Source organism: Chaetodon auriga, chromosome 3 (genome assembly GCF_051107435.1).
Source record: "Chaetodon auriga isolate fChaAug3 chromosome 3, fChaAug3.hap1, whole genome shotgun sequence".
NCBI classification, from domain to species: domain Eukaryota; kingdom Metazoa; phylum Chordata; class Actinopteri; order Chaetodontiformes; family Chaetodontidae; genus Chaetodon; species Chaetodon auriga.
Genome location: NC_135076.1, coordinates 17429722 through 17453010, shown reverse-complemented (window position 1 = coordinate 17453010; position 23289 = coordinate 17429722). Strand labels below are relative to the sequence as shown.

At 40.6% G+C, this 23289-nt stretch overlaps 2 protein-coding genes across 3 annotated transcripts; both read left to right on the top strand.

Moving 5' to 3' along the window:
• Positions 1–2606: 2606 nt before the first annotated feature.
• Positions 2607–14760, top strand: LOC143317999 (atrial natriuretic peptide receptor 2-like). Its single transcript, XM_076725870.1, has 23 exons — positions 2607–2651; positions 3280–3370; positions 3660–3792; positions 4365–4488; positions 5013–5117; positions 5862–5964; positions 6403–6548; positions 6661–6733; positions 7135–7279; positions 7372–7458; positions 7575–7718; positions 8086–8207; positions 8444–8588; positions 8738–8786; positions 8870–8977; positions 9087–9206; positions 9444–9537; positions 10006–10093; positions 10327–10466; positions 10657–10809; positions 11128–11226; positions 12309–12400; positions 13739–14760. The coding sequence occupies exons 1-23, from the start codon at positions 2607–2609 to the stop codon at positions 13847–13849; spliced, it is 2517 nt and encodes an 838-aa protein (XP_076581985.1). The 3' UTR covers positions 13850–14760.
• Positions 14761–15212: 452 nt separating this feature from the next.
• Positions 15213–22660, top strand: LOC143318792 (afadin- and alpha-actinin-binding protein-like). Of its 2 annotated transcripts, none has more exons than XM_076727285.1 (14): positions 15213–15327; positions 17082–17196; positions 17548–17699; positions 17877–18080; positions 18192–18302; positions 18433–18568; positions 18725–18800; positions 19041–19221; positions 19604–19751; positions 20040–20176; positions 20348–20521; positions 20775–20892; positions 21222–21369; positions 21644–22660. In XM_076727285.1, exons 2-14 carry the CDS (start codon positions 17178–17180, stop codon positions 21783–21785), a joined length of 1746 nt encoding a protein of 581 aa, XP_076583400.1. In that variant the 5' UTR covers positions 15213–15327; positions 17082–17177; the 3' UTR covers positions 21786–22660. The 2 variants fall into 2 exon arrangements, with proteins under 2 accessions (XP_076583400.1, XP_076583399.1); XM_076727284.1 differs by having other exon boundaries at positions 17545–17699.
• The last annotated feature ends 629 nt before the right edge of the window (positions 22661–23289 follow it).

Genomic DNA, 23289 nt, shown 5'->3' with positions numbered 1-23289 from the left:
AAGAGGTGGAATGCACTGGCCAAAATGCAGTCTCAGAACCCACAGGCTATCGTCTGATGATGATTTAGATGTTTATTAGCTTGTTTAAAGAGATTAGCTGAAATGTCATTTTCCCGTCTCCAGCTGCTAATCAGACGATAGTCAGTGGGTTCTGAGATTGCTCATTGACTGTGTCTCAATGATTATTGGATGGATTAGCATATAATTTGATTTAGACAGTCATATCTCTCAATAACTTCCTCCTCACTTTTCCTGCATCATCAGGTCAAAATTTTAATTTGTCCAGTGCTTTAGTTTATGACCACAGACATTTCCATCAGCTGTATTTTGTGTCTAATGCTAATTAGCAAAACGTACCATGCTAACATGCTAAACTAAGATGGCCAAAAAGGTAAACATTAGCATCCTAACAATGTCATTGTTTGCATGCTAGCATACTGATGTTAGCGTTTAGTCTGGCCTCACAGTGGTGGAGTGGCTGAAGCCTTTTTAACTGCTGCACACACCACCCACTTGGCACCTACGTTCGCCAAACCAAACCATAAGATTACTTGTAAATCCTGTTTGACAGAGTCAAACTGTCTCCTTATTTTGAATGAAAATAACTGTCGCTAACTGATATCACCTGCTAAGTCAGAAAACCTCTGATTACACTGCAGCGCAGACTAACAAGCAAAACACTGAAAGGATTATATGACACCCTTATTACATGACTTATGCTGCAGTCAGCCGTTGATGGTGAACTGTTGCTTTGGATTCCTGGTGCTCAAGAGCTGCCACTTCAGGATGATTTAGTCTGTTCAGGCCAATTAGTGGGTAACCTTTAGTTTCCATTCAGTCAGTAATATTATCAGCTGAAGTGCTGGAGAAAAGCAATCGACTCTTAAGTGGGAAGAACAAGATGCTTCTCTGAAATAGACTGCTAAGCACTTGCATCAGTAAAAATAACCACAGAAAAGTATTATAGTTCAAGTTCAGTTCAGGTTTATGTGATTAGCTGGGTTAATAGCCACTATTTAAATAACTGCATTTAAACATTAAAACAAGTTAGGTTATAAGTTGATTATGAATTGCATATTGTAATGCATCTAATCATCTTTAAATGTGTGCTGTTTAATACTACATACACCCTGTTTCTGTGTCCCTAGAAATCCTTTAAATCCTGTTAAAATTTCAGATCTGATTTACTGAAGTCAACATGCATAAAAAGTAGGCCTATTGTTCATAACCTTTCACTCTTTGTAACCACAAACCCACAGCTGTTTTTATTTTGTGCTCATTCTCTCGGTAACCTGCTTTTACACCATTTCTAATCCCATGTCATATTCCTTTTGTGCACTAAAATCCCACTAAGGATTTAATCCCCTAAACACAACCATTGTCCACTGACAGCAGAAGAAATATTGTTCAACACTGTACATGTTGCTCATTGAAGAAACTACTCAGGGTGTAAATGCGATTCAGTTTATATTTCAGGTTGAGGTTTGACTTGATTTAAGTCATGTGGCCTCCATTAAAAACATGCTGTATTGTAGCGACGACTGTTTGTCCTCAGTAGAGCCCTCTGTAGACCTGTCGTGACTGCTGCCTGCCGCTCTGGTTTTGCATTCCCAAAAACATGAACTGTAAACTGTGTGGTGTGGCAGGCCTTTTTCTACAGCTGTGCTGTAATTATGCATTCTTGAAAAGCCAATTAAATTTCACAGATGTTCAGAAATGCTGTCTTTTGGTTTGGTCTTAATCTCAGGGCAAACAGATGCAGGCAGAGATGGAAAATGTTCATCAGTACATAGGGTATGATGTTATATAAATATCCCTTGTGCCATAAAGGAGAGGACTCATATGGGGACGAACTTCAAAGTTAAATAATGTATAATTTACAGAACTGACTCGTTGCTCCTGCAAAGTTCAAGCATACACGATTATCCAATGTGTGGGATTTGGACTCGTCAATGATGGACACACTCACTCATTATGCCTACATAAATGGGGGCGATAGAAAAGCAAGATGCTTCTAAATGTAGGCTATTATTTTAGTATTGGTACAAAAACGTATTGTATTTGTTAATAGCACTGAAAAATGTACACAACCAAAGCAGTGAAATGCAACATACACATGAATCCAGCAGTAATATTAATCTGAAAACATCATTAGTATCAGAGGGTCTACAGCCATGTCCATCAGGGTTGAATGTTCAAATGAAGCGACAGAAATAAAGTGTATCCCGGTAAATATCACTAATTTAAGACGTATAGATGGAATAAGATCATGCAGAAAACCTGAAACAGTAGGAACGAGCTCAGATACAGCAGAGACTTCTGGGTAATTCTGACCTGTAAGACAGTGAAGGTGAAGTGAAGCACCTTGATCGGTACGTGATCACACTGTGATTGGAGAGGCTCTTCTGCTGATTGGACAATTAGGGACAAGAGAAAGGGTGGGCCTCAAGAGAAAAGAAAAACATTTGGGGAAGGGTACTATAGCTGTGTTTTGGTGACTGCACACACACACACACGCACACACACACGCACACAAATTTGGTGATGCAGTCAGTCAGTCAGTCAGTCAGTTCAGAGCAGGTCCAGCCACAACAGCAGACCTCCTCATGGCTCTACGGACAGCAGCATCCCTTTACCTGTGCTTCCTGATGGTAAGTTCTCTCACACAATAGAGGATTTCCAAATATCACACTGCAAAACATTCAACTCCAGAGAGGAAACGTGGACTAATGACCACATGGGCTTAAAATTAACCTGTTTATGGACTTCACGATGCTGTGGCAGAGGGCAGGGGTGATGCATTGACTTCTGGCTGTATTACACAAAGGACAGACTATGAACTGCCGTGTAAAGTGAGTGTTTGATATTCACATTTTCATGTATTGCCGAGGAAGCCCCCTTGCTTTTGTTGTCATGTCAGAAACACTTGTTGCTGCAGGCGTTGTGGCGTTTCCATGTATCGCTGGGTTACATGCCAGCCTCTTGTAAGGCTGATTTCGTCAATTATGAAACATTGTGTAACCAGCCTTGACTAAAAGATAGCGCTGTGTTTCTTGCGCTTATTCACTGTAATGATTTTGCTAGTGATGCTGTTGGCTGCTGTTTGAATTTGCTCTTTATCATTTTGGCTTCAACAAACAGAGTTGAGTTGTGTATTTAACTCAGTAACAAACTCACACGACCAGCCCTGACTCACTGGTAAAACTACACACATTTTCAAATCTGTTTACACACACCAAAAAATGCCTTTACATGTAAAGCTTCCTATCCTGCCTGCAGGGAGTAAGTTGCTGGCATGATCTGGACAACACAGAGTTCGACTGTTGGCCAATCAACAATCCAAATGATTACAACATGATTAGCTGTGGTGGTGAGTTTTTTTTTTTTTAGACATTTGTTTGTCTGCCTGGCTCTCAGTTTGTGTGTTTCAGGGCAGTGGAAACCGATGATGTTTAGTTGTTTTGTGATATTTACTGTAAAATCAAATGATTTTCCTCTTGTGGCTGAAAAGGAATGAGACAACAGCGTTTGTTCAGAATACATTACATAGACTTGGTAGATGGGGCTCAACAGAATTAAGTCCAAATACAGCATGCAGCATCCTTTGCTGCATGCATACGTAGACAGTGTGTACATTCAGGTGATGTGTGTTGTCACAGGTCTGGAAATGGCGTGGGTCCAGCGTCCTCCAGAGAAAGTAACGAACGGGGAAGAGTTCAATGTCTCTTACACGGTGACGGCCTCAGATTCCTTCTACGAGTACACAGTCAGGAACAAGATTTTCCAGTTCAGGTGAGTGTGTTACATAAACGCCTGGAATCCTAAACGTCTGCCATGCCCAGAATGTACACACACACACACACACACACACACACACACACACACACACACACATATATCCCATATACACATATTTGAATTAAAAGGAAAAAAAATGTAGACACTTTCTGATGACTATAGAGTTGCTGAAATACAATATACTGCATATGTAGGCACACAAATACACACACACACACACACACACACACACACACACACACACACACACACACACAGGTGTACCGCTTCACCACCACAACACTGGGAATAGTGTGTGTGTCTTGGACACAAGTAAGTCAGTAAATTTCACATAGTGTATCAAACTTCACAAGAAAGAGGACAATTACACACCAAACAGAGTAGAATATAACATGCAAACATAACATACTATACACATCAGACTACTCTGCCGAGTCCTTTTCAAGTTAAAGCTAGAAGAACAGCAAGCTGATCTTCAGGTTTTTGTTTGAGCTTCCAGTGTAAATAGAATCATGGGGTGTTGCTTTAATTGATCTGTTTGTCTGTCCACACTTCTTCCCTCGCAGTAACGCGTCAGAGGCAAAGAGGTTCTGTCACGAACACGAGTGCCCGGCAAACTGGAACAGCGCAAATGAAATGAACTGCTGTGTGTACCACGCCAACATCCACTCCTGTCCTCTGGGTCTCATGGTGGGTACCCAGCAGTGTGTCGTGCAGCACCGGCTTCACATCTTCAAACTCCTCATGAAAAGAAAGCTAAAGCACGCAAATATGATCTTTAGATTAATCCTGAGCTGATGTGTTGATATTCAGTGGATTATATTGCATGATATATTGATATCCATCATTTAGGATTATCTGATTATTTTCTGTGCTTTTCAAAGAAGCTTTTCACACTCTGTTAAATCCTTGTACACTGAATTACCTCATAATTTCCTCAACTTTAAGAAAACCCACAGTGTAATACCATATCACAGTCTATACTCTGTATGCGCTGTGTATGGTTCCTACTTTGGGGGAAATGTTAAAATACACGACACCATGTTTGAAGGATGTATGAAAAGTAAAAGTAACTCACTGTGCAGTAAAATGTTCCCTGTCAGTGTTTTACTATCATTTAACAAATATCAGCACCTACTGACACGTGTGTGGACTGTCTAAAGGGCACATTTTGGGATCAAACCTCTCCAAACTGCTGCTTTGTCTCTCCACAGAAACAAGGTGGAATCTGTGGCCCGTGGATTCCTGACGATGGTAAAATAGTGACTCACACTGTATCCAAAGCGGGCAAGATGACCCAGAAATACTGGACTTCAAAGGTGAACCAATTCAAACAAAACCCTTCAAAAGAATGGGTAATTTCTAACATGTGCGGAGGTTTGGAGAAGATTTGTAGTATTTCTTGCACTCCTGTACCGCAGCATATTTCATTTTATGTAATGTTATGAACACACAATGACACAAATCTCTAAATAAAATCATCCTCTTCTGTTAAACCAATTCATCAACTGCAGTCCAGCACCTTTTTTTATTGGGTGAAAGAGTCTGTCAGATGGCAGATGTTCAGCTCTAACTTTTTTTGTCTGAAGGGGATTCATGTTGCACCCAGACAAAACATAAAAGCCCTGATCAAAGTGACACATCCTCTGTGGAACCTGCAGTCTGTTAGGTTGGTATGTCACGATACAACAGGCCAGCAGGTTGTAATTACTTGTCTCTTAAGAGGAAATTACATGGGTCAGCCATACTCCGAGTTGTGGCTTATCAAACGACTGTAAATTTGTAAGTACAGACAAACAAAAATGAGTTCATGTATAATACATTTTTTCTGCTGTGGTTAAACCACCACTACTACAAAGACACATAAAGACAAGTTCCCGATACATCTGACACATCTACAACTGTGATTGTTTTCTGATTGTTTGGATTCATTTTTAAGTTACCATGAAGGAAAGTGTGGCAGTTTTTTAGTGTTGTTTAATCGTCTGACTTATTAATATGCAACGAAACTCTTCCACGGCACACGTGCACTTTGATTTCGATCGTGGTGTTTTCTCATACAGGTGGTGCTGATCCATGTGGGAGTCACCTCAGTCATTGCTCATATCAAAATAGGGCAGATGCACGCCGCCCTGGAGTCAAAAGTGCTTGTTGTCAGTGCTCAAGGTCAGCCTGCTAACTGAGGTTTCCATGTGTTGATTTGCTGAATCGGTATGTTCTGACTAATGCCTCTGCTGCTCAGCCGTGATCTGGTAAAACCGCTGTATTTGTAGGAAATGACCACCTTTCAGTTGCTGAGCAATGCAGCAATAAACAAATGTTTCATTAACCAGACAAAGAGAGTACGAGTGCAGTCTTGTTTACACACTGAACCTGTGCAGAAGCAGAACAGATTTATACTTTATACAAATCTTTTGTAATTATCCTTGAAACTTGTGATTTTTACCATCTGTGTGAATTACATTTTAATTCTGTCAGTGGTGGAAAGAGTCCATTTACTTAAATTCTGTGATTAATTTTGACTGCGCTAACTGTTACTTGTAACAGAGTATTTCTACCATGTGGTTTTGCTGCTTTTTCTCAAGTCGTGTGATTATGTCTTAGTGTGTGGGGACGACATCTGCGAGCTGGAGGAGAACTGCCTCAACTGTCCCGCAGACTGTGGCATCTGTCCGATGTCCATCACTATCAAGGTGGCCATCGGGCTTCCAGTCGCTCTCTTCAGCAGTGGCTTCATCCTAACCATGGTGGTCAGTCTTTGCAACACACGCACACACATACACACACATACTCTCTCTCTCTCTTACACACACACAAACACATGTTTCATGTACTGATGTTTATCTTAATTTCTCCCTGCAGTGGCTCCAGTACCAGAAACAGAGGATGTTATGGGATGAAAGCTGGATCATCAACTATAAGAACATAGTATTTGGTAAAATGTGTCAGGCTGAAGCTTTTCAAAGACACCGTTTACAGACAGGATGTGTATTTCTACACAAAACTTAACTTGCATGAAAACTCTAGACTTTCACTTTCTATTAAGACTTAAGTGTTGGAATGGGTCACTTTCATTTTGCTTTAAAGCGACAAGAATATGACTCTTGTGCCTGAATAATGGTTGATATGTCCATTATGTTATTTGTTATATCTGTTGCTATTTTATGAATTTCATTCTCAAATGAATCTTTTTTATAGATAAGAGGAGGTCAGGGCTGAAGGTTATTTTACCCTCTATACACCCTCCAATAAAAGCTTTTTTATTCATATGTAAAGCCCATTTATGCGTGGACCTGCATTAATAGAAAACTGACATGAGTGTCTCGCTGTCTGCAGGTAGGACATACTGCATGGGCCTCGGCAGCACTACCAGCCTGCAGCACGTCAAGAGTAACTCCACCATCAGTCGAACTACGGATCTGACCGTGTGCACCAGAGTGAACACCTCCTTCAAACAAGATTTCATCCAGCCAGGCATCTAGTGAGAAATGTTGTTATTATTCATTAGATTTATTTTTTCAGCTGCCTTACATGTTCTAGATTTCTGACTTCATGATCTGAACTGTGCTGCAGTGATGGGAGGACGGTGGCAGTGAAACGCATCCAGAATAAACATTTCACCCTCACTAAGACCATCAGGAAGGAGGTGAAAGAAGTTAGGTGAGAGGAATCCTGCAGAGGACGAGGGAAAAGTAGATTTTACTGACATAATAAAGACGTCTCTCACATGAAAGATCAACTCGTGCGGCTTGTGTTTTGTTTGATATTGGCTACAGGCAGCTGGACCACCCCAATCTGTGCAAATTCATTGGTGGTTCCATTGAGGTCCCCCATGTCAGCATCGTCACGGAGCACTGCCCCAAAGGAAGCCTGTCTGATGTCCTGCTGAATGATGACATCCCCATCAACTGGGGCTTCAGGTGCGGAAAATTCACATACAGTTTAACTTCTAACACATTAAGCTGATTGTGATCTTTTGCCGATTCCAGCTTTTTTTTTTGTGGTTTCTACCCTAAGATTATGGTCTAGTGGTGTGTGTGTGTGTGTGTTTTATTCAAGATGTCAACAAGATGTGATGAAATGCAAAATGTATTTTACCAGGTAAAACCTGAGCAGGAAATGTCAGAATTTTGGTCAGTCCCTCAGTTGAGCAATGAGGATGATGAATATCTATCATGAAAGAGACTTCAATACAAATTTTCTCAACAGACCACAATGCAATGCAACATGACCCACTGTTAGGGCCCATAAACAATAACATTAAAGAGTGCTTCTTGCCCCATGCAGACTGTCCTTTGCCACTGACATCGCCCGCGGGATGTCTTACCTCCACCAGCACAAGATGTTTCATGGGAGACTTCACTCTAGAAACTGTGTCATTGATGACCGCTGGGTCTGCAAAATCTCAGGTATCAGTATGTCATCTGCTGACACAGTGTGTCAGGTCAAAGTATTTTTTGTCAATCTTACATTCTGTTTCCACCAATTATGTGTGATACGTCCCTCCACATAGACAGTTTAAATAACACTGAAAAAATAAAGGTGTTTTTATAGGAATCACTGCACTACTCAGCTACATCAGCTGCTAAATGAAAGACAACGTCCTGTGTTTCTGTACTCTGTTTTTTTCTTTGTTTGGCTTCAGATTATGGGCTCACAGCCTACAGAAAGGAGGACTTTGAGGCCGTCAATAACGGCTTCAATTGTGGGGAGGTAAATCGTATATATTGTGCCCCAGAGGTCATGCTGGGAAGCAGCTCCAACATGACACCAGCAGCAGACGTTTACAGGTGTGTTTGTGTGTCACAGTATAAGCACTTGGTTTTGGATAGCAGTACTTATAGCAGGCAAGCATCCTCATATAAGTGTTTCTGCTGAATTTTAGCAACTATGGGAACTATGGAAAATAATATCCTCTCTCTGCTTTTCCTCTCCTCAGCTACTCAATGATCCTGGTTGAGATTGCAACTCGCTCTGACCTCATTTCAGTGAGTATGACAGCCCTCACTGAAGATTGCAACCTTTGGCTTTCTTTGATCTTTGCTTTGTAACCAGCAGTCCTCTGTTACAGGACCAGGCTGACGGAGTGAGGATAGATCTGATGTGGCGCCCCCTTCTGCCTGAACTCAAAGCAGGAAGGGCAGATACTGACTGTCCCAGTCAAGGAGACTACTGCGAGGTCTGTCACCTGCGCAAATGTTGCTGAATGTAAAATAAATATTAGCATTACATGTCATTATATGGCATCTTACCGTATGAACATATTTTTTGTCTGGAACACTGAACAGCTCATTAAGAGGTGTTGGTCTCATAACGCCACCATGAGGCCCACGTTCGAGCAGGTGAAGAAGATGCTCGACAAAATGAACCCACACAAAGTCAGTCCTGTGGACATGATGATGAACCTGGTAATAATCCACAGAAATATGCTAAAATCGTATGAAATAAAGACACGTAACATGCATTAGCTCTACCATGAGTATACCATATACAATAAGTATAAACAGAAATAATGTAATATCATTTGCATCAAAACCTGCAAATGATTGGATTTCAAAGTAAAATGCTATGAAAAAAAAAATTGCTACTCGTGCCGTCTGGATTGTTGTGAGTTTCAGACACTAACAGAGTTTCTATAAATGCAGATGGAGAAGTACAGCAAACACCTGGAGGCCATAGTTGCTGAGAGAACACAGGACCTTCTTCAAGAGAAGCAGAAGACAGATCGGCTGTTATACAGTGAGTCAGGATAACAGAGTGGAGAGATGTGAAGGAGTTGCATGGCTCCAGTGGTTGATCCCGAGCAGAATCACGCTATCAGCAGGCACAGCTTTCAGGAATTTGTCCTGCCGACGTTGCAGAGATAACACAGATGATAACACAGAAGCTGGAGTGGATTTGTAGTGCATTACATAACGGTGATGAAAGGCTATAAAATGTGTGCATCTACACTCATGATCTACAGTATGTGCACGTCAAAGTGCAACATATGGAAAGCTGCTCAGGGCAGAGTTGTTACTGTTAAATCAATAAAAGTTAATCATTCACCTGAAGTGTATTTTTTGAAGTATTGAAGGACACAACATAATGTGCTGACTGCCATCTAGTGGTGCAGAAGTAGCACCTTCAAAATTCCTGCCCCTCGCCCCAAAGCCATTTCCAGCAGACATACTGTACATACTTTAAAGTCATGAAATTCTTGTGCAGGTATGTTACCAAAACCAGTGGCTGATGACCTTCGGCAAGGTCGAACAGCGGAGGCTCAGAGCTTCTCCAATGCCACCGTCTACTTCAGGTGTGTGCTGTGTAAAGCAAGTTCAATACATAGAGTTTTATTTTTTGCTCTGTTGTAGAGTAGAAACTTTGATATGTTTCAATAAAAGAGATGAATTTAGTTTGAATTTTTGTTGTTTCCCTCTCTGTTTTGTTATGTTACAAGCAAATTTGCTTCTTTTTTCAATGATTGTTTGGTTATATTGCACATGTAGAACTAGAGATAATCAACTTTGTGTCACTCTCCTGTGACAGTGATATTGTCGGCTTTACTCAGCTGTCCGGCGCCAGCACTCCCTACCAGGTCGTGAACTTCCTCAACCAGCTCTACACCACCTTCGATGACATTATCGACAATTACGACGTCTACAAAGTAGAGACAATAGGCGATGCTTGTGAGTAAGGATGATAAACCTTAGATGATTGGCAGACACATAACTAAAATTAATGATTAACCATAAGCCAAAATCAATAACTGATTCACTGTCTGAAGATCTTGCGAATGTGTGTTCTGACTTTTAAGTATCAGCTCATCCTTCTCTGTCCCCCTCCTCCTGTGTTGTCTCTTTTCGTGGAACCCTCCAGATATGGTGGTCTCTGGGGTTCCTAAAGAAAATGGCATCAATCATGCTGGAGAGATAGCCAGCATGGCTCTTGATCTGGTCAACGTCTGCCACACTTTCAAGATCCCTCACAAACCAAACACGCAGCTGAAGATACGCGCCGGCATCCACTCAGGTACAGTGGACTTTTATCCGACCACATGCTGTATGCATATTTCATTGGACCGTGAATTCTGAAGGCTGGGCACCAATTTTTTATGAGAGTTTTCCAGTCTAAATCTCTGAAGAGTGGTATCATCTATTATATAAATTGTGAGATAGATAACGTAGGAAATGGCATGATTCAAACTGAGGTCCCATCCCATATTCAGCCCCCAAATTTCATTGACATGGCCATGCTCAATAACAATAAAAGCAATCTTGAATCTTGAAATGACTCTAAACTTTAGGATATGGCTCCTCTAAATAACCTTGCTGCTGTTTATTCTGCCAGGACCTGTTGTGGCCGGTGTGGTTGGCACCAAAATGCCTCGCTACTGCCTGTTCGGGGACACTGTCAACACAGCATCACGGATGGAATCAACAAGTGAAGGTAATGAAGGATTAGACATGTTGCCTTTCATCCAATTAATGTCTCAGAGTGGAAGTTATTCTCAGAAAATATCTGGTTCATTTCACATTTAATTTTTACTGCATGAGCTGTACAACTGCGCTACATTACTTCTGTGTGCTCTCAGTATTGATTCAGAGTTAGTCTGCAGTGTTGTTGTGCCTGGCTTCAGTGGCACTTCACAATTAGCTTTTGACCTGTGCTGTCGCTGCTGCTGTTGTGCCAAAGAGGATTGTCTGCTCACCAGCACAGTGGACTTAACAACATGGAGGGTGGACCGTCTGCTCACCAAGCACCTAATCCTCTGCATTAAGCTAGTGGGATAATGGAAAAGCACTGAGTGACTGTAGGTTCAGATTTTAGGCCCAGAGGTAAAAAAAAAAATAAAAAAAAAATAAAAAAACATATTTATAAATCGACCTTTAAGACTCGACACAAAATCCAGTATATACTGTAAATTCAATAAGATAAATGAATGAAAATGGTGAATTTTATTTTACTCTTAATTTTGATATGTCTGCTTTATGGGACATTTGGTTTTGTTATCTCTGCCAGGCATAAACCTGCAGGGGATCATGTGTTTGGTTGTGTGGACCCATTAACCTTCGTGCATGTTTCTGACTATATGCTCAAGGACCTCTTGTGGTTGTGATGATTCACAATTTCTGAAAAACACATTTTATTGACTTCTCTTTTTTATACCACCATCGACTGCTGACTCGTCACTCCTTGTAACTCACCGGTAGGGGCCACAAGTGAACAACAGCAGCTGCAGTTTGCCTCCAGACACACACACCTGGCTGAGGTCTGCACTCTACTGAGTGCACTCTTCTAGTGTGTAGTCGTTTTGACTGGCTGTTCTGTGCATTGTGTCATACAAATAATGTTGATGGAACTTAATATATCGTGGACTGCACATGCACGTGCATGCTGTACATATTACACATAATGATGCACCAAGATCACGCATAAAGATAAAACTGCTACAGTAAATTTCAGGGACACAGTGTTCATACGACTACATAATATCATGTGCTGTGTATGTCTTTTATTTATGTCCACAGCTCTGAAGATCCAGGTGAGTGGTGCCACAGCTGACCTGCTTCACACACTCAGAGGTTACGTTCTGACATGCAGAGGAACACTTAATGTGAAGGTAACGTTATAGACGTCATAGAAAATATATATTGAGTCTCCTGTAGCTTTAATTTGTTTTGGGAAAAACATACTTCACATCACTAGTGGACTGCTGTGGTGACCCATGCTTGAAAAAGCCTCTGCAGAGGTGCCCTCTTTGATAGCCTTATGGTAGATAAAACATTATAACTCTACAGTGACCCGGTGCTCAAAAAAATGTGATAAAGTGACCCCTTTGGTGCCCTTTAGTGGTGAAAATATGATGCATTGCCAAATAGGTTGCTTTTCCAGTGGAAAAAATGTGAGAAAGTGCACTCTAGAATGCCCTTTTTCTTTTCCTCGCCCTCGTCCACCACTACGTCACAAAACACTGAAGAGAGGGTTATGTTCAGTGCATTCCTGGTCATGGTGGTTGCTGTAGTGACTGGACCTTTTATTGTGCTGGAAAGCACATCTCACTGAGCAGAGCTGATATATGCTCATCTGCTGGTTCATCAGCTACATCAAGCTAAAACCAATGCAGTCTAATTGAACAGTCTTAGAATAATTACCTCCATTACAGTTTTTGTATTATTTTATTCATCCCATTTTATCAGTGAGGGTAGGCTAAATAACAGAAACAGCTCTCTGTTCAACAGCAACGCAAACTACATCCTCCAAAATTACCATAAAGCTGAATCAACACCTCTCTGAATCAGTTTCAGCAAAAACTGAACTTGAAAACCTGAAAGTAGGACTTATTGTATTAGACTGCCTTAGTTTTAGCTAGGTGTACCTTATGAAGTGGAAACCAAGTGTGCATCCACAGTATCTCTTGAATTAAACTCAGTTAGGGTGATAAGCTTTGCTGCACATGATGCTATTTCTACCCTCTTTGATGCTGCTGTCGAGGTGACTGTCTGTTTCTAAAAGCCAAATAGATGCGGTCATAATCACTTATAGGCTGGTGTGCAACCAAAGATTTATGAGGCTAAGATTTGAAAAGATCACAGGAAATTCAAAACTTCCCTCCAAGGGAAAAGGGACTGGGCGTGTCTGGCATTTGCTCTCTTTTTCAGAGAAGTATTGTATTATCCCGCTCTACTGGCTTCTATTCACTTTGCAACCTAAGACTTCTTTTTGGGTGGTGCTGGTGTGATTATGGGGGAGGGGATTATGTCTCAGTCCCAATGGACAGGACCTGCATTGCAGACACTTGTGATGTCTTGCTAAGAGGTGGCCTCAGCTGCTGCTCTCTGCCCCCCATCAAACCCTAATGGCTTTATTTAAAATTCAAAGGGACACATGCTTTGCAACATGACTCTCTTCTCTCGCTCTCACGCATTCAATCTGTCTCTCATTTTTCTTGACCCTACAGGGGAAAGGGGACATGACAACATGGTGGCTCGAAGCAAAGAGAGACGATCACACAGACCCACTGCTCAGAACATCTGAATGCACGGGGGTCCCAGTGCCAGTTAGTGACTAGAGCTGTGAAAATAACTGGATCAAAATTCATTCAAAGGCTTTGTGTTGTGCCCAGTGAGCTATGCTGGAGTTAAATGTGCAGACACAGTGACAGGATGAACAAACAGGCTAGTTGATCACTGAACAATAGATGTTACCAGTTAAGTGTTAAAAAGTGTTTTCCATTATCATACTTCCATTGTTGTGACCTGACAAGCAAAATCATCTGATAATAATTTGTAGAAATAACCAGAAATGCACAATATGTAAAAAAAAGAAAAAAAAGAGGTTATTATTATTTTTATTTTTATTTATTTATTTAGGAATGGGGATGTGCAGGACATGGTCACATTTTATTTATTATTATTTTTTCCATGTTTGGAAGTAAAAAAATATGCAGAGAAGTGTGCCAGAGTTGAGGAAATGTTTTAATTACACATTTATTTTATTTTTTCTCTCATATATATTTGTAGTTTTGCAACCTGGGGCACTTTTTTATCTGACAAATTCAAAGTAAAGGAGTTATTCACTGCCTGAACATGTATTAAATTAAAAACTTCAAGAACTTCGATAAACTCCATCTGATTCCTTACATTTCAGACATAAGAAGTGGCATCTGAACCGCTAAAGGCCTTTGCGCAGCAGACAATACAGACAATAATGTCACAGCAGGAAAAATACAGGTGTGAATAATTAACTTCATGACAGCTTTTTAAAATGAAAAAACTGAGCCATTGTTATTGCTGTTACTTAACATGTGATTTCCCTGCTTTGAGAAGTCATAATCTCTTTTGTGAAAAGGTCAGTTTTTCTCAAAATGGGTGTACTTTGGAGCCGCACTTCATTTTCCAAATGATGTAGCTTGCCTTCACTTCTCAAACTTTTGCATGCCTTGTTGATGCAGAATAGATCGGATACACACAACTGAGCTCCGTACTTACTTAAAATAAGAATGTGCATTTGTCTGTTGTAGTTTTTGTAAGGTATTGCTGACTGTGCAGTGCATTGAGTTGTTTTATTGTATTGTTCTCATATTCAGTGATTGTATAAACTGCATTAAAGTTACTTTGAAGTTATAATTTTGTTCATTCTTATGGTGCATCTAGCTTGTTGAAAATACAGAGTAGAAGACACACAGTGCATAACTTTCACTGATAAGTCAGTCTTGCTCCTTACACATTTACGTATCTCTGTCTGGTATTTCTGAATACCAGAATAAATCTGAATAAATTTTTGTCCGTAGCTTACTTGATAATAACCGCAGTCCAAATTATAAGGTCATAATACCAAACATAAAAAAAATTCTTGACACGCCTTGCATCCAAGGGCCAATCACATTGAGCTATGCTCGGTTGCTAGACAACGAGTCGGCCAATTAACAGGCTGCTTGGTTTGCGTGCAGTGGTGTGTGGACTGTCATTTGGACCGACATGGATTAAGGAGCTTCGGTATCGTCAGTCAGTGAGCTTTTCGGAAATACAGTCGAGACTGCAGCGTTCAGTAAGTTTTGGAAACATTTCCCTGCTCTCTTCTTGATAAAGTGAACATTTTAAACGTCAGCTTTCGTTACTAGTCAACTTGTTCAGCTAGCATAGCCGGCCGTTACGCTTCAGCGTTAGATTGTTTTGAGGGGGTGCACTCAGTGGGTAACGTTTGGTAAGTTTAACACTGACTGCTGTGTGAAGGAGCTGCACATAACCTTGTTTTATGTTATTATGAACAAAACATGATTTGTTGAGTCGGTTAAGGTTGTCTTGCAGATAGCTAGGTTGACTAGTTAACGCCTCGACATATTCTAACGTTATGTCTGTATGTAGCTTACAGCATAGTTCATGTAAACGCCGGTTAATGTGGCACATGTAGCATGTTTCGGTACATAGCTAACAGTTAGAAGGCATTCAGAAGCGACGCAACCTCGTTAATTTTCTCTGGTCAGCTAAGTCAGTGTGTTTTTACTACCTTTTCAGGACAGTCCCAGCAATGCTTGAGTTTGAGTACACTTTAAAGTTACATTACACAACATTTCATTCTGCTTTCAGGCGCACCTAGGAGACTTCAAATGGACTTTGGATGTGACATTTTAGAAACCTAAGATATTTGAATACGTGTCAGTTTAATAGGTACACCTAGCTAAAACTAATGCAGTCTCATACACCAGCCCTGCTATGACTTTGATGAAGGATCTCTGTTTTCTCTTTTTCTTTTCTTTTTCTTTTTTTTAAACTGGCTTCAGCTTTATGGTCATTTTAGTGTAGTTGCTGTGGTTTGTGTTACTGATAAACAGTAGTGCATTCATTTTGCACTGACAGATGTGACTAAATAGAAACTGTAAACTAAACATGATAACCTTTATTGAGGTAGGATTTATTGCAGGGCTGAGTTTAAAATGTCATTCAAATATTCTCATCATAAAAGACTCTGAGAAACCACAAACCTTAACACCCATTCTGTACGTGCTCACATAGAAGTTTCCCTTTGCAGACTTCATACATGCATATGTAAAGTTGACTAATGACTTAAAGGTTAGCACTTGTGGAGTAGTCTAAGCAGGGTCCAGGCTTGTTAAGCTGCGTGGCTGTAGGCTTGCCATCTGTCTCGCCAGGCTGATTAAGTGTCGCTGAAACCAAAGGGTAGGTCCCATGAGCTGATGATGAGCCACAACCTTTTCATGACTAAAATGCATGAAAAGTTCACAAAATGTTATTCATTCAACAAATATTCAGTTTTTAAACGCAGCCTCTGCTCATGCTCTGATAGTTTCTGTCACAGAGGTTTTGTACATGGTACTACCAGTTTTCAGAAATTTCTGTATATTGTGTGTCTGTTTGTTGAAAACATAGGCAACATTTGACAGGATAGAAAAAAAAGTGTATCTGATTGTATGGCTCTGCAGGCAAATCACCACAGTGTCTGTCTGGGATTAGGCTGATCAGCTGATGATAAGAGCATTGAGATAAGATGTCACACTGGTACCAACCTGCAACCTGTTAATTATTCCTGCACTGACAATCACAAAACAACAACAACGAGATCAGGACATAACAATCATAATGAGTGCTGTAGATAAATAATCTAAAGAATGCTGTGAGTTCACTGTGCGCTCACTGTTTAACTGCCTGTGATAGTTGAATGAATTAGGACTGCTGTTCTCACACTCTGCGTGTTTCCACTGCTCACCGCTACGTGTTCACTTCCATTGCTTTGTAATCCAGACTGTATTGAATGGGCGCTGCTAATCTGACCCTCTATTTCAGGAGCAGAGTGCGTAGGTGGATCTTGTGGTGAGCTTTGTGTATCCTGCACATGTAGTAGATGATCCAGACACGTAGCCTGAAGGCTGCACTGCAACAATGCCAGAGTCCTCCCTGGGTGAGTTCAGATTTTGACATCTTTGAAGACCAGAGAGTATGCACTGTGAGACATGTTGAACAGTTGCCTGCTGAACTGAAAAACTGAAATTCACACGTCGCAGAGACTGTGTAGTGTTTTGTAATACGATTTTGACTTTACGTCTGCGTCCTGAACTGAAGCATAGTAATGTAGTGTTCTGCCTTCAGCAGTTGTGTGTAGGTTACTGCATAATTTTGACCTCTATCTTGAGCTCAGACCTTGTGAATTAACCAGCCAAAAGTGCCAAAAGTAATCTCAATTCCTCTAACTGTTACTCTATATGAAGTGTTTAATGACATTATATATGACAGATATTTTTTTCCCCAGAAGTCAAGGATATTTGCAGCAGCTCTGTTGAATGTAGATCATCCCCCTTGAGGCAGTTTAGCCAATCATCGCTGCCACTGCACAGAAAGTCCTACATGCTCAGTACCTTCTGCACAGAGCACAACGTGCAAGAATGTCTATCACACATCAATCAGGTTGGTAATCTTGTGTCTTTGATGTATCATTGCAGTTATTGATATGTAAATGATTGTGCCTTGTGGTTTAAGATGTCCTGCAATGCAATGCAGATGCAGTGTCCTGGGTTTGAGTCGGGATTGTCCTATACATCTTTTACTCAGTGTCCTTTTCTCCCTTTACTCTCCCTTTTACAGGAGGTGTCATCTCTTGGCCTCCCACCAGTTTGGGCGGAGTCAGGCAGCAGCTCAGAGATAAATGTTGTGGCTGTGCTAAATTGCATGTATGACCTGATTCAGCTGCATCGCAGGGGCCTCCGAACGGTGGAAAACATGGAAGTGGAGCAGCTTAAGTCCAGCAGCAATGTGGACTACCTACAGCTCACCAGCACCCGACTAAAAGTGCAGTAACAATTACACCGATAGTAGATAGTAGCTTGTCAATACTGAAAATATTAACTTGCATATTAAATGTCCATGTCTGTGCTAATGTAATTGTGTTCATCATCATAGGAGCAGCTTGAGCTGTCCAAAAGAGAAAACACAGGACTCCTTGAGAGAGAGCGACAGCTGCAGCTGAAAGTGAAGAGTTTGCAAAACTGCCTGAAAAATGAAAAAGAAGAGGTACTTTCTGTGTAATCACAGCCCCTGACAATGCTGAGCAAATTCACCAGCAGGGTTTTTCTTTCTAAAGTATGACAATTTAAGCATGACGGTATAAGCAGTAAACACTTGTTGTATATCCTCCTGCCAGGTGCAGAAACTTCAGAACATAATTGCAAGCCGGGCCAGCCAGTACAATCATGAGATGAAAAGGAAAGAAAGAGAATTTAACAAACTGAAGGAGCGCTTGAATCAACTGCTGGTTGAAAAAAAGGAAAAGAAACAAGGTTTAATGGAAAACCTGTCAGCCCCATCCTTCACCTCATCCCTTTCCCCACATTTAACATTTTGAAATAAAACCAACAACATTATACACAAGATTCAAACTGACACTTTGAGAATCTTAAATATCTGATATTCTACATTTGAATTCTTGCTTGCAGCTATTGATGTATTAAACAACATTGGAAGAGCCGATGGGAAGAGGAGCCTTTGGAAAACTGAAAAGACAGAGGCAAAGTAAGTTTACTTCATTCGGCTTATGTGTCTACTCATTTTACAGTATCTGTAAACCTTGTTCCCAAAGACATAATTGTAGTTGTAAAATGTAAGAAGTGTCCTACTTTTGTGTCTCAGACAAGGGGGCACCGCTGAATCCTAGATGTTACTGTAGCTTTAATTCATTTCCTTTGTAGACGTGTCATGTACATGAGATTGTATCCGTTTAATAAACATAGATGATTGTCTTCTCATCCCAAGGCATGAGGGAGAGATGTATAAAACCCTGCTGAGCGACTATGACACTCGACAAAGGGAGCTGCTGCTGGAAAACGCAGAGTTGAATAAAGTGTTGCAGCAAATGAAAAAGGACATTGTGTCCATTCTAAGTTCAAGGAAACCGATGCTGAGAGGCGACAAGCATCAAGATGATGCTACACAGGTAGGACAAACATTTTTTTCTCTTTAGCTCTTGCTTATGTCTTTTCATTAACTCTCAACCTTACATGTGTGCTGTTTTTGGCTGGGGGCTACACAACCACGTCCAAATGTCACACACAACAAAATAAAAAGAAATGAAGAGCATACAGGCCGAAGGCAGGGTCTTCTGCAGATGAATGCACTGCCACACACTTCTAGTGGGTCATTAGTGATGATTGAAAGGGATTATGCTTTCAGGAAAATGCTGCAAAGTATATCTTTAACATTCAGCAATGAAAGGCTGACGGCTGATAATTCATCCTCGTGCCTGTTATTTAGCCTTTTAGACATGTTTGCCAGATGTGCCAAAAATCAATAAAAAATATTTTCATTGTCATTGTCAGGCTGACTCAGACGAGGAAGAGGAAGTGTTTGATTCCAGTAAAGAAAGCGTCGAGCTGTATTGTGTTCACGCCCGGGAGAAGCTGACCAACAGTATTCGTCTTCAGTGGAGAAGACTCAAGAGCCATGTTGAGAGATTGGACAGCCAAGGTAGTCAACTGTGAAACACAGAGCAACTGAAGCATGCTTACATTATAGACTGAAACCACTAGTCTGATCACTGTTAATATGCTATACGAAACCATTACTTTGTCAGTTCTGTCTCTTAAAACTCAACAAAAATCAGGATTTATACAGAAGCAACTGCTAATACACAGACTGAAGAAGTTTCCAACGACACAGCAGACTGGATCCTTGCTTCCTGTTAAAATCAATACACAGGAGATGAATGCAAACGTAATTGTAAGATGTAAGATTTTCTGGGTTGTTTTTGCTCAGCATCTTTGGCTCAGATGGGCGAGAGTAAAAACGCAGATGCTGTTTCCCGAGAGACTCACGAGGAGGAGATGGACAGACTGAAGCTGGAGATCCAGCAGTGCAAAGACTTTATTCAAACACAGCAGCAGCTTCTGCAGGTAAGTGAGTGCCATCGAGCTGAATAATCAACTTTTAAGTATTGCCTGACCTCTAACATTGCATGCTGGAGGAAAGATACTGTACTCTCTCTGGTGCGGTACTTCTTTTATTGTAACACTTCTTTCATTAAACCCCGGCTGAACAAAACATGTCTGCTTTTTTTCTTGTAGCAGCAGCTGAGCTCTCCGTGTGATGAGGAGACGGCATCCCTGCTGAGCGACTGCTACATGCTGCAGGAGAAAGAGCGCCTCAGAGAGGAGTGGAAGACCTTAGAGGAACAGAGGAAGATCTTTGAGAGGGAGAGGAGGAACTTCACTGAAGCAGCTATAAGGCTTAGCCATGAGGTGAAATAAAAGTATTTTCCAAAAATGTGCATGAAATAGAATTTAGGGAATATAGGACATTTAGCTGTGAGTGAACCAGATGCCCTTTTACAAGTTTTATGGCCACTGTAGGTTCTCCATCAGTATTCAGTTGGTTGCAGTCTGCACCACTAGATGCCACTAAATCCTACACACTTTTTAAACTTAATCACACATTTAACAAGCGTGATTTGTGTGTGTTTGTGAAATGACTTGTATCTGGTTTAACTTGCAGAGGAAGGCCTTCGAGGAGGATCGAGCAACGTGGCTGAAACACCAGTTTTTAAACCTGAGCCCATTTGCTGACTCAAAGAAACCCCCTATGTCAAAGTCTAAAAGTGCCTTTTTAATATGTGAGTGTCTACTGCTTTATACTGCACTGGACCAGATCACCTTTACGTTGATATTAGACTCTTCCAAAGTCAATTTTTCTATTGTAATTGCAATTAATAAGCTGAATGATAATGATAATTGTAGGTGTAACAATGTGCCAAAGTTGATGAGTTCAGATAATAAACATATTGTCTTTTTACTGTTTTCAACTGAGTACATGTCAAAATTGATTAGCAAATTATCTCATGCTGTTTTATTTGCTTTATCATCCCAGCCATTTTGGAATCGAGGTTGTAAATTAATTCACTTTCCTGACGAGGATCAATAAAGTTTCGTCTTATGTTTGCAGCCGAAACAAAGGCGAGTGTAGTGTCGGCTCCAGAAAAGCTCATCAAATGCCCGTCTGACACAACCCCTCCCACACCCAGATGTGTTCCACTCACATCACCATCAACAGCCGACCTGTATCGCACACTTTGCCTGATCCCAGAAAACAGGTACAGTGTCTTTATTTGCGCAATGATTTGTGAAATAAGATGAGATGATCCTTTACTAATCTCACGTCAGGGAAATGTACAGTGCTACAGCAGCAAAGGGGAAATTGCATTAGGAAGAAGCTTCAGTTAAAAAAGAAGAAGAAGCAGGAAGTAAACAATGTAATAAATCAAACAAGGCAATGGTCGTCACATTATTGTAAATCATGGCATGATGCACCGGTAAATTAATGCTGCTGTCGTGTGTCCCTGACTGTTTGTCACCTTTGCTTTCCAGCTCCACCAAACCAAAGAGAAAGACTGCTGAAGAATCAAGCATCTTTTTTAATGGAAATGCTCCAGTTCAGCACAGGCAGTGGAATGACAGTGAAGGCCACAGCAGCAGCACACTCACAAAGGAAAAGAACAGCTCTATATGAAGCCAAAAACTTTGATCATTTGAATCAGAATCAATGTCGATGTCCATTAATCATGGACGATGGAGGACATTTCACCTGATTTGCGAATGCCAAACACTTGCAGGTAGACTGTGAAATTGGGGAGCAGTCGAAGCCAAACTGCATAGCTGCTGGTGTTCTGTGCTGTGCTGAGAGAAAGTCTATCTAATTGTTTCTCTCTTAATGTCTTCCTAGTTTATTTTTAGTTTACGTGACAAATGTATTTATTTATGTTGTACTGTAAATCTTGTTTTTGCAGTCATACGTTACATCTAGGATCTTAGTCTGAGGCTGGTATGTTTCAGCAGTGCAGGTGCGCCACATAAGGTCATGTGTCCCTGGAACGAGATGCCGCTTGGCCCTGGTTGATGGTCGCTGTTGTGCTCAAACTTGCCTAAATGTTGCTGTTGATATCACAGCTTTTCAGCTTCTGTTCTCATGTTACGCCTGTCAACTGGCATTATGTTTTAGAATGTAGACTCAATGCTGCTGTTTCAATGAATGCAATAAGAAAACCGGGTTAAATACGAAGTATGTTTCTATAGTTTAATATAGAAATGTGGTTGACAGCATTGTTTTCTAGTAACTGCTGCAGTTACGTTAGTACAGAGTGATGTGTTCTGTTAAATAGGAAGAAAGGCTGTAGAATTTAACACAAGTAGAACTCTGACACTGACATTAGAGCGCTCTGATTTCAGTATGAATGTAAATTCCTCTCACCATTTTTTTAAATTAACATGTTTATTTTAGTGGCTTTTTATTGACAGGTTAGAGTAATTCTTAAAACAGGAATGTAACACGATGTATTCTAGACAATCTTGTATTCTTGAAACATTCATTACACATTCTTGAAGCACAAGTTTCTGGTCATTTGACCTTTATTGACCTCTATCAGAAATAAGTCTGTGTCTGGGATCAACAGAGCAGATTCACCTGTCCTTCATTGGTGTCATCTTCATTGAGGTAAATCACACACTGAAGCAGCAGTTTGACAGGACTGTCTAATGATGAGGTGAGTACTGTAATAAATCACTTTTTCGCCTGCTTTTATGGTTAGTCAGTCTTGCTATTGCATGTATAGGAGCTGAATTGAACTGCAGTTTTTTCAAACATTCACATTATTGATTAATATCTCTAATACAACCCTGATTCCAAAAAAGTGGGGATGCCCCTTTCATACCAAATCATGATACTATCACCTGAGATTGGATTTTTTGTGGAGCTAGTTTTAACTAGTTTTCTCTGCTGTTGTTTATATTGAGATCCTTTTGCACAATAATGGTATAAACCTGCGAAACTGTTCAATTAAAAGCGAAAAATAAGTTTCTGATGAATATTATTTCAGCAGGATAAAAGATTTGTTTTTAGAGAATCAGCACACTGATTGTCAATAATAGGTTGGAGGGACATTTATCATACATTTCTGCATTTTCCTTGAAGTAGTGCAACACTGAAGCTCTGTGAAGTCAGCCTAATAAAAAAAAGT

Bases quoted from the DNA above. Each gene is read 5' to 3' on its own strand.
- LOC143317999 (XM_076725870.1), top strand. From the start codon at position 2,607: ATGGCTCTACGGACAGCAGCATCCCTTTACCTGTGCTTCCTGATG. The intron at 8,787-8,869 runs GTGAGTATGACA...CCTCTGTTACAG, and splicing joins CTCGCTCTGACCTCATTTCA to GACCAGGCTGACGGAGTGAG. The intron at 12,401-13,738 runs GTAACGTTATAG...TTGACCCTACAG, and splicing joins GAGGAACACTTAATGTGAAG to GGGAAAGGGGACATGACAAC.
- LOC143318792 (XM_076727284.1), top strand. The intron at 17,700-17,876 runs GTTGGTAATCTT...TCCCTTTTACAG, and splicing joins GTCTATCACACATCAATCAG to GAGGTGTCATCTCTTGGCCT. The intron at 19,752-20,039 runs GTAGTCAACTGT...GTTTTTGCTCAG, and splicing joins TGAGAGATTGGACAGCCAAG to CATCTTTGGCTCAGATGGGC.